This window comes from Neofelis nebulosa, chromosome 2 (genome assembly GCF_028018385.1).
Source record: "Neofelis nebulosa isolate mNeoNeb1 chromosome 2, mNeoNeb1.pri, whole genome shotgun sequence".
NCBI classification, from domain to species: domain Eukaryota; kingdom Metazoa; phylum Chordata; class Mammalia; order Carnivora; family Felidae; genus Neofelis; species Neofelis nebulosa.
The window spans coordinates 178,793,509-178,808,688 of NC_080783.1; the positions used below are offsets into that span (position 1 = coordinate 178,793,509).

The 15,180-nt window shown below is 37.3% G+C and overlaps 1 protein-coding gene across 1 annotated transcript in view; it reads left to right on the forward strand.

The window, feature by feature from the left end:
• Positions 1 to 14,980, forward strand: part of NDC1 (NDC1 transmembrane nucleoporin) — a 47,338-nt gene extending 32,358 nt beyond the window's left edge. The window contains exons 17-18 of the mRNA XM_058695841.1: positions 9,656 to 9,816; positions 12,412 to 14,980. Coding sequence (XP_058551824.1) covers positions 9,656 to 9,816; positions 12,412 to 12,475 — 225 coding nt within the window. The 3' untranslated portion in view covers positions 12,476 to 14,980. The remainder of the gene's footprint in view (positions 1 to 9,655; positions 9,817 to 12,411) is intronic.
• The last annotated feature ends 200 nt before the right edge of the window (positions 14,981 to 15,180 follow it).

Here is a 15,180-nt window from a genome sequence, read left to right on the forward strand (position 1 = left end):
AGAGAAACTTCTAATTCGTTTGTAAATAATAATTTTATAGACACAGAAAAAGGAAGTCACTAAACTTCTGGTATTAATCAGATTACTTAGAGTATTAGAATTCTGTTCAGTGATATAAATTTGGATCCTTACACATCTTGTAGCTACTAAAAATAACCTGTAGTTAAATTATCCTTGCAGATAAATGTTACCTATTGGCCAGATCCCTTGCTGCCAGGCTGGGTGAACACTTTCAAAGTAGTAGGACTTTTTAGTCCTACACTTAAAGACAGAAAGATAAAACATACGTTTCTTGCTTCTGAATAGGCTGCCTTTCCTCATTTCATGTTGGGTGGTGTGTTTTACGCTGTCTTGGCATTGTCATTGTACGCCAGGTGACAGATGCAAACACTGAGTGCCAAAAGCATTTCCAGGTGGGAGCTGGGTTGTGCAGTAGGTGTTCCGGAGGAGTGGTGTTGAAATAGGCTCAAAGAACGATTGGTGCATCTGTGCAAGAACGTCTTGGGAGGGAATGTAAGATACGAGAAGAAAACATGCTTTGCTGTTCTTTTCTTCCACTCTCAATTTATTTTGCCTGTTACAAAGTCTTAGGCATCAGAGCCAATGATTCTTTTTTTTTTCCTTTGAGTTCTTTTTGTGCCCACTTTCTCATGAATGTGTTTTGAGACGTGTGTACATGTGTATAGTTTTATTATTTGTGCTCTTTTCCCAGATACCTTTCTCTAAAGAAATCATTTCCTAGTATTTCCCCACAACTTCTAGTATCTGGCTTGCCTGACAACACAGTAAGATACCCAGGATTTGGGCGTGTATTTTTTTTTTTTTTTTAAATGTTTGTTTATTTTTGACAGAGAGAGAGAAAGACAGAGCATGAGCAGGGGAGGGTCAGAGAGAGAGGGAGACACAGAATCCCAAGCAGGTTCCAGGCTCTGAGCTGTCAGCACAGAGCCCAACATGGGGCTCGAACTCACAAACCACGAGATCATGACCTGAGCTGAAGTCAGATGCTCAACCGACTGAGCCGCCCAGGCGCCCCCTTTTTTTAAAAATTAAAAAAAAATTTTTTTTTTAATGTTTTTTTTTTTTTTTTTTTTTTTTTTTTAATGTGGGCGTATCTTTGACACACATAGCATTGTTTGTTTTTTATCACTCGGGCGGTGTAGTTTACAATAAAATAACAATAACAGTACGGTGCTTTGTAGTCTACAGAGCGATTCCTTACCATGTTTTGTTTTGTTTCATTTAGGAAGACTTAGTTTTAAATTCTCTAACTACCAAACTTCTGGGGTTGTTAAAGTATATTTTTTATTTAAAATAGTTATTATTCAAGTATAATTACCATACAGTGTTATTAGTTTAAGGTGTACAACATAATGATTCAACAGTTCTGTCTATTGCTTAGTGCTCATGCGGTAAGTGTACTTTTAACCCCCCTCACCTATTTCACCCTTCCCCCCACTCATCTCCCCTTTGGTAACCACCAGTTTGTTCACTACAGTTAAGAGTCTGGGTGTTTTTGTTTGTTTGTCTCTTTTTTTCTTTGTTTGTTTCTTACACCTAACCTTACACCCGTCAGAATGGCTAAAATAAAAAAACACCAAGAAGTAAGTGTTGGTGAGGATGTGGAGAAGAGGAACCCTCCCTCATGCATTATTGGTGGGAATGCAAACTGCGGAAGACAGTATGGAGGTTCCTCAAAAAATTAAAAATAGAACTACCCTATGATCTAATGATTCCACTTCCAGGTGTTTACTCACAGAAAATGAAAACAGTAACTTGGAAAGATACATGCACCCCTGTGCTTATTGCAGCATTACTTACAACAGCCAAGATAACGGAAGCAACCCAAGTGTGTCCATCCATAGATGAATGGATAAAGAAGATGTGCGGGGGGGACACGCACACAATGAAATATTACTCAGCCATAAAGAAGAATGAGATCTTGCTATTTGCAACAACATGGATAGATCCAGAGGGTATTATGCTAAGTGAGATAAGTCGATTAGGGGCATCTGGATGGCTTAGTCAGTTGAGCGTCCGACTCTTGATTTCAGCTCAGGTTATGATTCCAGGGTGGTGGGACTGAGCCCCACATCCGGCTCCAGGCTGAGTGTGGTACCTGCTTGGGATTCTCTCTCCCTCTCTCTCTGCTCCTCTCCCCAGCTCACTCACACTCTCTCTCTCTTAAAAAGTAAGAAAAGAGAAATAAGTTTGAAAAAGACAAATACCATACAATTTCACTCATACCATTATTACTATTATTATCTCTATTTTTATTTTTTTTGGTCCTCGTAACTATCTTGTGAAGGAAGTAGGATGGAGGTATTTTAGGCCTATTTTAGAGGTGAGGGAGGCTAGCTTCAGGTCTCGCTCACAAGTCTCAGGTGGCAGAGCTGGAACTTGAACCTGAGCTGTTTGCAGGGCATTAGCAGTGTAGAACTGTGGGTTTGAAGGCTCAGAGACACTTGACCAATATTCTTTTATAAGTCGCAGTTCATTTTTCGTTCCTCTAGAATCCTCTGCTGCTCTACCTAACGTTTGTGTGGTATTCCAAAGAAATGATTTTTCTTTAAAATTTTAACAACTAAGGTTAGAATAAGGGCTGTTGTACATGATTGTATCTGTCTCAAAAAGGCTACTATCTTTTGGTACGACTTATTTAAGATTATGCTCAGTAAATGGTCAAGTCAGATTTGAAAACCAGGCTTTCGGACTCCTAGTCCTTTGCCTCTGTGAGGGCTTGGAGGGTTATGCATCTCCTAACCTTTCCTGAGATAGAATGGCAGTATGTTAGATGGACCAAAGTGCGAGATCTAGAATCAATCCCACCTGTGTCTGAGTCCTAGCTCCTACTACTTCCTAGCTGTGCAACCTTAGAAGTACATTTACCATATTTCATTGAGTCTAAGGTATCATTAATTAGAAGATACATCTCCATTTCAGGAATTTTAAAATGGCGGGGCGGGGGAGTGCATCGTATAACCGGTGAAAATAATAATCTCTAAACATCAGTTTCTGTATCTGGAAAATGGAGATAGTAATAGTAGTACTTACCTCATGGGGATGTGAACAATGGATGAGATCAGTACTCAGGATGCCTGTCCCATATTAAGTACCCAACAAATGTAAGCTTTTATTACTTCGTTATTATTTCCATGTTGTATGACAGAATTCTTACAGTGTACAGGAGAAAACATCTTTCAAGATTAAAAAAAAGTATTGCTATCACTACTGTAAGCAAGCAGTCTAAGAGACATAGTGTCAGACAGATGTCCGGTTCAAGTCCAGGCTCTTATACTTTCTGAATGATCAAGGGTAATTTATTAAACATCTGTCAGGTTAGAGTCTTCATCTTTAAAACAGAAATAGTACCTTGCACGGTTATTATGAGGGTTCGAGATAAAATCTGTATACAGAGTCTAGAGTGGTGTCCTAAGTTATCAATTGCCTGACAATAATCAAACAGTTACCATGTGCTAAGATACAGAATAGAGAAAGACAGACATGGTTCCAGCCCTCTAGTTTACAGAGTATAAAACAGATAATCTATGAATAATTAACTACAATTGTAACAAGTGCCACAATGTACAGAAATGTAAAATGATCAGAGAACATAAAACAGGTATGCAATAAATAACAATTAAATGAACATTAAATGAAATGCTTGTGATGTCAGCATGGTGTCTTTGTTAGCAAATTATTTTAATATTTAAATGAGGTAACATATATAAAGCAGCTAAACTCTGTGCCTGGCACACAATAACTGCCATCAGTAAATTTAGCTATCAGCATCATCTAAGAGTATCATTTTGTAGCTGTGGTTTTTGCCAGGGGCAGTTTTGTTCCCCAGGAAACTTTGGGCAATGTCTGGAGACATTTTGATTGTCACAGATAGAGGGGAATGCTACTGGCATCCTTTGTGGAGGCCAGGGATGCTGCTAAACAGCCCATAATGCACAAAGCAGCCCCCACAACTGAGTATTACCCAGTCCAAGATGTCAGTAGTGCTGAGGTTGAGAAACTCTGCTCTGTAGTCATGATTACATTTAACAGAGTCTGGTGTTCTCCTTGCCATTTGTTTGGGACTCTGGCGTTCGTGGAATAAACCTCTATTTTAACTAGGTTGTAAGTAAGATCCTTGAGACGAGGCGCTTTCAAAGCTCTGCACGGTGGACAATTTGTTAATGACACTGACAGATAAATAGTCACAGGAGAGCAACGAGAGTTTTCCCTTTATTCGGCTTGTGTGCATATACAGTGCATATAAATATAAATGGGCCAAAAGTGCCTATTTTCATAGTATAGCCCTTTTTGAGGCTTCTATAAGGGCTAACGTAAGGCCTTTTGGGGATTTTTAATTTTTACTGAAGAGTATATTGTTTAGTGGTGTACTCTACTCACTGTTTACCCTTTTTGTTGTTTGAGATAATTCTTAACTGTATATTTGAGATCCCAGTTGTGTAATCTGAATCTTCAGGCCAGAAACCATGTGTAGTGCATAAAATGAGTGCTCAATAAATACTTGTTTAACCTCACAGCTGATTAAGTACTTCGGTTCTAACTATGGCATACATCACTAAATACTGCAAACTGGTGTTTCCTAGAGTGAAGTTATTCATTTACTACTTCCATAGTTTTTGCTGTCATTGTTTATTACCACGTTATTGCCATAATTTTAGTCCTATTTGCCACCTGAACTATTATTTACTTATTTAGTATTTCAAGTCGTTCATTATAAGCTTAATTAATTCATTAATTTGGATTTTATTTTTAAGTGATTTCTATACCTAACATGGGGCTTGAACTCACAACCCTGAGATCAAGAGTCTCATGCTCTCCCAACTGAGTCAGCCAGGTACCCCTAACTTAAATTTATTTCAAAGGAAATTTTATCTCACTTTTGTAAAAGGAAAACTAGCTTGAATTGCTATAAATAGAACATAGGTGCACAGTTCCTTATCTCAAACCGTAGGATATATTTCAAAATTCAGATTTTTTTGGATCTTAAAAATATAACATTGTATATATATCCTAGATTACAAAATACTCCTATTGGTATCTGAGGTAGAATCCCCTTAATCAGATACATTAATACTTTTCTGCAGTGAAATATCTGGGTCTTCATATTAAGTAAATAAAGACTGTAAATAGCCTGTGTCAGCTCAGGTCAGGTTTTACTGCCAGATGAAGTCAGGTCAGCTTTTGCCACCAATAGTTAGAAAAGTTTTTGTTTTCAGGGCTTTTTGGATTTCAGTATTAAGGGTAAGACAGTCAAAGTGAGAAAAGACAATAATTGAAAGCTCTAGCTGTAGATACTGTTGTTTGCTGAAGTCCCTGAACCTGAAACCTATTTATCCTTTGTCATAGAAGGAGATTAATGAGGATTCAAGATGTGTTAGGGACACATTAGCTCCAAACCCAGACTTTCCTCCCTCGTTTAACCCTTATCTCATTAGGGTCTGTCGTTCCTTATTTTTTAAGAGCTGATATTTTATGACTTTTATTCTTAGAGGTCTTTCAGAGAACAGATAAAAAACAATTTAACAAAATTCATTCTTTTGTATTTACCCTTCAGACCCTTTTAAAATCTAAGATGTGGGTGCTTGGGTGGCTCAGTCGGTTAAGTGTTCGACTTCAGCTCAGGTCATGATCTTGCAGTTTGTGGGTTCAAGCCCTACATAGGGCTGTGTGCTGACAGCTCAGAGCCTGGAACCTGCTTCTGATTCTGTGTCTCCCTGTCTCTCTGCTTCTCCCCCACTTGTGTGCGCGCATTCTCTCTCTCTCTCTCTCTCTCTCTCTCTCTCTCTCTGCCTTTCAGAAAAAGTAAATAAACATTAAAAAAAAATCAGTCTAAAGAAAAGTAAGCTAACCATTTAAAATAAATAAGTAAATAAATAAAATCCAAGATGTATCTTGGAATCTTAGTGATTTGATGTTTCTGGTATCTTGAAATGTAAAGATTTCAAGATTTGCTGTTTGAGCATCCTAGGAATTATTTCATCATTGCTCATTATTTATTCCCAATTGTGGTAAAAAATCCCAATAAGAAACAGGAGAATGATGGAATCACATAGTATTCCATCATCTTTCTTTTTTTTTTTTTTTTTTTTTTTCAACGTTTTTTATTTATTTTTGGGACAGAGAGAGATAGAGCATGAACGGGGGAGGGGCAGAGAGAGAGGGAGACACAGAATCGGAAACAGGCTCCAGGCTCTGAGCCATCAGCCCAGAGCCTGACGCGGGGCTCGAACTCACGGACCGCGAGATCGTGACCTGGCTGAAGTCGGACGCTTAACCGACTGCGCCACCCAGGCGCCCCATTTCAAGAAAAGTATATAAGCGGGGCGCCTGGGTGGCTCAGTCGGTTGAGCGGCCGACTTCGGCTCAGGTCATGATCTCGCGGTCCGTGAGTTCAAGCCCCGCGTCGGGCTCTGTGCTGACCACTCGGAGCCTGGAGCCTGTTTCAGATTCTGTGTCTCCCTCTCTCTCTGACCCTCCCCCGTTCATGCTCTGTCTCTGTCTCAAAAATAAATAAATGTTAAAAAAAAAATTAAAAAAAAAAAGTATATAAGAATATGGACATACGTTTTTATAGTCTTTTTTTTTTTAAACTTTCATTGAATATAGTTGCTAATTCAGAATTAAAAAATTTTTTTACTCACATTGGCAATTGGAAGAAAATTGCCAGTATGTGCAATATTATTTAGATAAATCAGAAGATGAATGGAAATAGCACTCTAGACTAGCTTTGTCAGATAGAAATATAATGCAATATAATTTTACATTTTCTAATAGTTACATTAAAAAAATACAGGTGAGGTTAATTTTAAGGATATATTTTATTTAACTCAGTTTATCTAAAATGTAATTTTATTATGTAATCAATACAAAATTATTGAGGTATTTTATACGTATTTATTTTTTATTTTAGAGCATTTGCGGGTCAGGGAAAGGGGCGGAGTTCAGCAGGCTCCACACTCAGTACAGAGCCTGACGTTTGGCTTGAGCCTACGACCCTGGGATCATGACCTGAGCCGAAATCAAGAGTTTGGTCGCTCAACTGACTGAGCCACCCAGGAACCCTTAGATATTTTATATATTTTTTAACACTAAGTCCTCAAAATCTGATGTGTACTTTTCACTTAGGCAAATCTCAGTTCAAACCTGCCACATTCCATGTATCTTAGTGGTTACTGTATTGGATCGCACAGCTCTAGATTTTAATGAGGATCATAGAAGAGAAATTTTAAACCGTGAATCTTCAGATGATAATATTCTAGATATATTTTTTCAAACTCAAGAATCGATGACAGAATGGTGTATTTTTAAGGAAAAAGGAAATATATGTGATATTCTCATTCAGTAAGTCATTCAAGAGGAAGGACTTTGTCCCAAAATATTTTATAATAAGAACCTGTGGATCATCCCATTTTGTTGAGAGTATATGTGACAGTATTCTTTCATTTTCTGTGATATTTTACACCAAAGTTTACTTTATATGGCTTATAAGTGGATAAATGCTGAAGGGATACAAAGGTGTATGCAGAGGTGATTGGAAAGAAATAGATGATGTTGAAATGAAAAAACTCACTAGATTTGTCATTTGAATTTATATTTTGAATATAAACCTAAGAATGAAAATATTTTACCATTATGGTGCAAGGAAAATGGATTGACTGTCTTCAACAAAATTATGAGCTGTCAAAAATTTTTAAAAATAATTGCATTTTGATGGTATCATTCTTCTGTAGATTTTTTGTAAGGTGACTTTAAATTATAAAAAGGGACCATTGGACCCAGGCGGTAAATGATGATAGCTATTTTTCCTGGTCTAATGAGGGTTAATCAAAGTTTGCAAGAAAATTGAAAAGGAAGTAACTTTTCCATTATGATTCAGTGTTACCTAATGTTGCTTGGGTATGTCACTGAATACCACCTCCCATTCTGCCTAAAATTATTTCAGGTATGTCCTGGTCTCAGGAAACACTCTTATAAGTTACTGTTGAAAGAATAAATGATTGGACTTGAACTTGTCATGGCAGACCGAACACACACACTAAATCTTGTTCCTTCCCCCACACTCTGCTAAACCACAGTAAAAGGACTTTTAAAAAGACATAAATCCACAAACAGGAGAGGAGACAACAGCAACAGAGTCTTCAAAGCTGGAGAGGAGATGGTTGAGATAACTAACTTGGCAGACCCCAGAAGCAAATCTGAAGTTGGTAATGAGACCGGCCCCCAGTACCTCTGGAACTAAGGATGAACGGATAGGTACCAAAATAAGAACGATGGCTGAGAGCTGTTCGAAAATTAGATCTCTAGATTCTCTGCTGCTGGTGCCCCCGCCTCCAGCAGCTGAGGTTTGTCCTTTAGAGAGGGTAGAGCACTGGGCTCTCTGGGCTGGCAGAGTTGTGAGTGGACACGACAGACACGCTTGTGGCTTCTGTATTAAATAGATAGGGGTATACTCCCCTGAATACAGGCCCACCAGACAGAGTACTGGAAAACTCTTCTCTGGGAACTCTGACTAATCCAAGAAGAAAAACAAAGTTACTGAGTTGGGCAACCCTAAAAAATCCATGCAGGTCACCTCTTGTGAAGCCTGTTGTGAGTAATCTCTATGTATTCAGTGCTTTTGGTCAGCTTTTTAGGAGGTCCCTCTCGCATTCATGAGCCAGGGATCACTAGATTTCTGAGCACAGTCTCTAATGCAGAAAATAGAGACCAAAGAAACAAAGATGGGGAAAGTAGCTTGGAAGAAACTATAAAACCAAAAACCAAAACCACAACAATCATCAAAATCCCCAGAAATAGGAGAGGATATTGCATCCTTGAAACAAAAATAGGATGGTAAAATAAAAGGGATCACTCAGATGATATAAAAGAGCTCTTGAAATTAAAAACATGATGGCAGAAATCATTTTAACTGTATTTAGTTCTTTTGGTGGTTCTATCCATAACTATGAACAATAATCTTAAAGTATTATTTCTTGTCACTATAGTATTATCTTTCTGTAATAGTTTAATACACTTACACTTCTGTATCTTTAGTTCTTTCTTTTCTTAATGTAGTTATATCTTTTAAAAATTATATTATTTACCTTTGGCCTTCAAAAAATACACTTAAATCTATATTTCTTTTTCTATCAAGTATAAATAAAGTCACTTTCATTTATGGATTCTCTCTCTCTCTCTCTACCTATTGCTCATAGATGTTTTATCATCTAGAAAGGAAGATAAGCTAGTTTATAGTAAGTAACTTTATTTCTGTAAAGCATAAAGTTTTGGTCTTTTTTTTTTTTTTTCTGAGATTTATAATAAAAGTATTCTTAGCTGTCACACACCATAAGCAAAGTAGGATATCTGTATTTCACTTCCCACCTTTGCATTTTCAGGACCGTTGCAGAATGGCTCCTCTTTAGACGACAGGTCTGAACTTTTCTGTGCTAACTGCTGTAGTGGCTAAACATCCACTGCATTGTCTTTCAAACTTTTGACTGTGATCCAAAATAAATGTTTTCTAGAATGCCTGTATGGTGTGTGTATCTCTCTCTCTCTTAATTTACTTGAAATAAAATCTCCTTGATTCTTTGGACTAATATGGCTTTATTGATATTCTGAACTAATGTGCCTTCTTTCTTTCTTGATCTAGGCAGTTGACAAGTACTTCAAGCTTCCTCATGCTTCCAGTAAACCACCTCGGATTTCAGGAAGCCTTGTGGACACTTCTTATAAAACATTAAGATTTGCATTTAGAGCATCATTAAAAACTGCCATCTATCGAATAACTACTACATTTGGTGAACATCTGAAGTAAGTTTACCTGTTTTAACCCATGATGATAATCTACTTTCAGGAGTTCCCATGAGAAACAGGTATGAGAATTATAAAGGCTTACATGTGCAACATGTGACTTTCATAATTCCTACTGGGAATTAACAGCTTTGATATCGACGTTATATTTTAAAATTGGGCCTATCATATAAGCTTTGGGGCCTTCTTTCAAACAGACAAAAAAGGATAGAAAGTTATAAAAGATTTTTTTTTTTAATTACCAAAACATCCTTATGAGATAAAAAGCAAAAAATTGAGTACCTTTCCAGAAAAGCATATTAAAAATAATTCTGATATTACATTTTAGTCAGCTAACTAAGACTTTGGGTGAGCAGAGTGTTCCATAAATGAGTCCTTGGTGCTTTGTGAATCATGCTAGAAAAACAATGACAGATCATGACACCTTTGGAAACAGAACCAGAAAGAAAACCACAAATGCCAAGCCTGTTTATATTTAGTTTCATTGATGTTTACTGCTTTCTTCTCATGAAATAATCCAGCTCAGCAGGGTAAGGGATGCTAGTTTATTAACTAAACTGTGTTTATCACAATTATAAATGAACTTTAGAAGGCACAAGAGATTGCTTTTTCTGTATGCGGTCAATGAGTAGTTTAGAACTTCTGCATGCTGCCTACCTTTAGAAAGAGTAGTATATTTCCTTTTACTTCCACAGTGCACAGCAGTAATAGCAGGTTTTTATGGGACACTTGGCTCTGTGGCAATGTAAAGAGCACTAGATAATCCTCTCTCTTTTCAGAGGCTTATTCACTTGTTTAAAAACAAAAAAAAAAATTTATGGAGTGCCTTCTACCTCTGTGCTCTCCAATATGATAACTCCGTATTACTGTTCAAATTTAAATTAACTAAAAATTCAGTTTGTCAGTCCAACTGGCCACATTTTAAGTCCCCAGTAACTACATGTGGCTAGTGGCTACTGTATTGGACATCTTAGGTCTAAAACATTTGTGTCATTGCAGAAAGTTTATCAATACAGCACTGTTCTAGACAATACACTTAGCACTGTCAATACATTTTTTTCATTTCCTTCTCTCAAAGCATCTATGAGGTATAGAGGTTATCATAATTGTACAGATATGGAAACTGAGGCTCAAGGAGATTAAGGACTTGCCTAACAGCACAGTCTAGTTGGGTTTTGAACATGAATCTGAAATCTGGTCTTACTTACTCTTAAAATCCCACCATTTCTCCCTATATTATAGACTGCCTCTGAGATATAAACCACCATGGAGGATGCTTGATGAATGTGGAGCATGAAATATGTATATGATGATAGAGCAAAAGCAGGGAGAAAGGGGGAAATAGAGAGTTTTAGATAAGAATGGGGGATGCATGACTGATAAATTATGACACTGAAATTCTGCCTTAGTTTCTTTTCTCTGAGAAGAGCCATCTTTTATATATGATGAGGTCAGCAGACTGTTGTATGTCCAGGACAGAATGGTATGGTGGGGAAAAAAGATTTGGAGTTAAAACATTTGGATTTATGTCCGGTTACATCATCGACTATCTGTGGTTGCAGTCAAGTTACCTAATGATTTAACTTGCCCACGATTATGTAGAACCAGAATTCAGACTCCAGTCTCTCTGACCTAGTGTTCTATTTAATGGTGTCTATAGTCTTAACCAGTAGGCTGAGTTGTCTCCCCTAATCTCTGATCTTTGTGATACTGTTTACCCTCCTGTGAAATGGGTATGTTATCTGGCCTCACTAGCACCCGGAGAGAGTCCACACAGTAAAGTACTTGAAATGGTTCAGTTAGAGGCAGCTGGTTTAAGCAAGCAGAGATGTGTATTTATAAGGCGATTTGGGATGATTTGAAGCAGAATTATTGTAAGAAGACTTTTTTGGCACTTTTAAAAGTTGTAACTTTTATAACCTGGATTTTTTTTATCATTTAATAATAAGACCAGAATCTTTATTCATTTTTTACCCAAAAATTTGAAAAGAAGTTTTATACTACTTACAGAATATATTTACTCCGCTTTTATCAAGGTAATGTATTTTTGTGGGAGGCAAGGGTAGGGAGAGAACTCTATTTCCCCATCTAAGACATAACTTATGTTCAAAGGGAAAACTAAATCTAAACCACCAAGCTGTTACCTTTGAAAACGATTAGTGGAGTCTATTGTGTTTTAAGCAAACATTTTAGTTTAAAGGATTTTATATTAAAGGCAATTCAAATACTCCACAACTCAAAGATAATGTTGGAATCTGGTTTAAATAAAATAATAAAATCCAGAAAATCTACTGCAAGGCCTGGAACTCTGCACAGCAGGTTCCACAGCAGAGCAGGTTAAAATCGATGCTTTCACTTGTCAGTCTTAATTTGCTTTGGTCTCTTAGAAGGTAGAAGCATGCTGTTACTGAATGCAAGCCCTCCTCCTCATTAGATTAAGGAGGGTTTTCATCCAGCCCTCTCAGAAGTACTAAATAAGTGAAGATTTCTATTCATTTTTAATTGTTTTGAAAAATATTGACTCTGTGCTCTGTGGTTCACTTAATATGCTTAATGTAAAATAAAGCTTATGCTTTGAATTTATGTTTCATTTAGTGCTGTGCAAGCATCTGCAGAACATCAGAAAAGACTTCAACAGTTCTTGGAGTTCAAAGAATAGCTCAGTAATATAAACTGTGTTCATTACACTGCTGATACAGCTACAGATGGGACAGTAAATGTTCAGCATTCTTGGATCAGAAGAAAATGGACTAATTAGATGCTTCCTTTGTCGTGGTGGTTGCTTTGAAAACTATACTTTAATGGGAGAAATCATGGAAAGAAATTCTCAACAGAATAACCAAAAACTGCCTTTTCTGTACCGATTGCTTTTTGTGTGTGTGGTATAATAAAAATCTTTATTCAATTTTACAGAAGCCTCTCTGGCAGTAGAAATGTCTCTAGCTTCTATAGCTTAATAATAATAACTGGAAAATGTTTAGAATTTATTTTTGAGCTGAGTAGAACCAGTTCAGAAGGTAAAATAGATCGACTTGATTCAGTCTTCCTGATTGCTGTGAGTTTAACTCTCTGTGCACTCGAAATACGTAAACTTTTTAAGAGTGGTTTCTGCTTACTGAAGGATGAAATGGTAATAGTGGAGAAAAATTCACAGAAAAACTATTGTTTAAAGGACATATTTTGTTAATCTGGTAGGTTGTGTTTTTCTTTCCAGGGACAAATTAAATTTGCATGATTGTCCAAAAAAAAGGTCTCAATTTACAGATGCTAACTCTCTATAAAGGAATGTGGAAAAATTCAGTTCTTAAGTTACAAGATCAAACATTCATATTTGATTTTTGAAAGACGATTGACTGACAACTATGAGTTTGTTTTGTATCATGCTAGTAAACAATAAGTGTATGGGTATTTTCCCCAACTAGTTTTGCTTTCTTTTTCTGGAACAAAACATTAAGTGATTGCAGAGCTTTTTAAGTGAGAGAAGAAGTTTTGCAACAAAAACCAGGAAACTTTCCCTTTCCCCCCGCCCCCCCTCCCCCCCCCCCCCCCCCCGCCCTTCATCTTCATTAGATCAAATTATTTGGTGAAGCTCGTTTGGCCTCACAGAGGGAGCAGCCTTTGCTGTGTTAACTGGCTAATAAAAATATATTAGGAAAATCTTTACAACCAGAAACAACTTAGTCATCAAATAGCAAGTGAAACCAAAATGTCAGAGGGCTTACTGTACTTGGGAGTATGTTGTATGCCCCCAAAATGAGCAAAGTAATTTTACAATTTATTAGATCAGCTTCTTTGGAGATGGAAGATTGGAAATCCCACTGGTAGTATTCACTGGACTAGCGTTAGACTGAAATGCTCCCTTGTAATTCTTTCCCTATTATCTTTTCCTTCCACCCTCTCCCAGTTTTTTCTTTAAAGTCGGCACAGTATTGTATATGAATCTTTAATGTGGTATGTATGTCTACCATTTGTCTGATTACTTGATGTATTATATCTTTATTCCTTTTATTTGTTGCCCCATCAACCAGCGCATGCCAAATTATAAATGAATCCTGCTGGCCTTTTGAGCGTCTTTAGGGGACAGTTCCCCAGTTGTCAAGTGTTTGGAGTATTTAGGCTAATTGCCATTGCTTTATTTTTTCTCATCTGAAGTGGAGTGATCTCTTTTTTGAATATGAACATTGAATTTCGAATGTGGTAATTCCTTGGAGATGGCCAGAAGAGTGTGGCGAGGTTGACTGAAGACTGTTGAATTCCATGTTTTGGAGCTGTTGAGCTTTTTCTGTTGCACTGTCTGTGCTGTCCCTGGCTGAGGCATTTTGGGAGAAAAGGACTCTTAACCTTCTGCTTCCCTTAAAGAATTGTGGCACTTCACCCACTGGATCCCGGAGATTGACAAAGAGATGGTTCCTGTAAGTTTTCAGTGGCTTGGGTAAAGTATCTGGCCAGGCTTAGGTTTTTGCCATTTCTCATATGCTTTGGGAAAAGGTACATGTGATGAGCAATGTGAAAATTTGAGAGGTGTTCATCCCTATTTTCTCTCAAGGAAATGTGCTGTGTACAAAATACAGGTCACATAATGTCCACCTGGTGGAGATTTGGAAACTCCGCCCAAATGTGGATTGTATTTAGCAGATAAGAGAGGTAGTTCCTTTTCCCCATTATGTGTTGATAACCTACACACCATCCGCTGAGGTAGGGTATTGCTCGGCCACCTGTTATTAAAGGGAGCTCCCTCTCCTGTGTACAAGGAGGAGGGTCTTAGAAAGGCTAAGAGGAGGGAAGCATTTCCTTTGATGAAATCCTATCCTGCCTGTGAGCCCACACGTGCTCTATAACATTGGCCTGAAAATTAGAGAGTGTTCTTTAAAAGCGTTTCTCTGTCAGTACAAAACATGGTTCTTTTCAGCACTTGTAATGTTTGCTTCACCTTATGGGGGGTATAAATTCAGGTAGCTTCTTTCCTGGGGAACTGGGAAACTGTCCTAGAATGAACCGTGTATACCTTTGAGTAGATGTGGGTAAGCAACAATTTGTTACTTTGCTGGATTGTTCCTTGATAGTTGGTTTGTGTATCTTCCTGTAAATGTGGTAATCTATTTTATCCTTTTGTATATCACTGATACTGAATTGGGTAGAAAAATAAATCGACAGTTTTTCTAAATGGGACTATTAAAATATGTGTATCCTTAAGGTCATTTATTTAATATCCTGTGTGTGTGTGTTCTTTTAGCCCTTTCAATCAAGCCTCAGTTGCTTGCAAAACTTGAAAAGGTTTAATTTCTTGATAAATTAGCTATTGCCCCTAACTGAACTAATTTGGTGGATATCTGTGTTCAGCGATAACCAAGGAACCTGAATTCC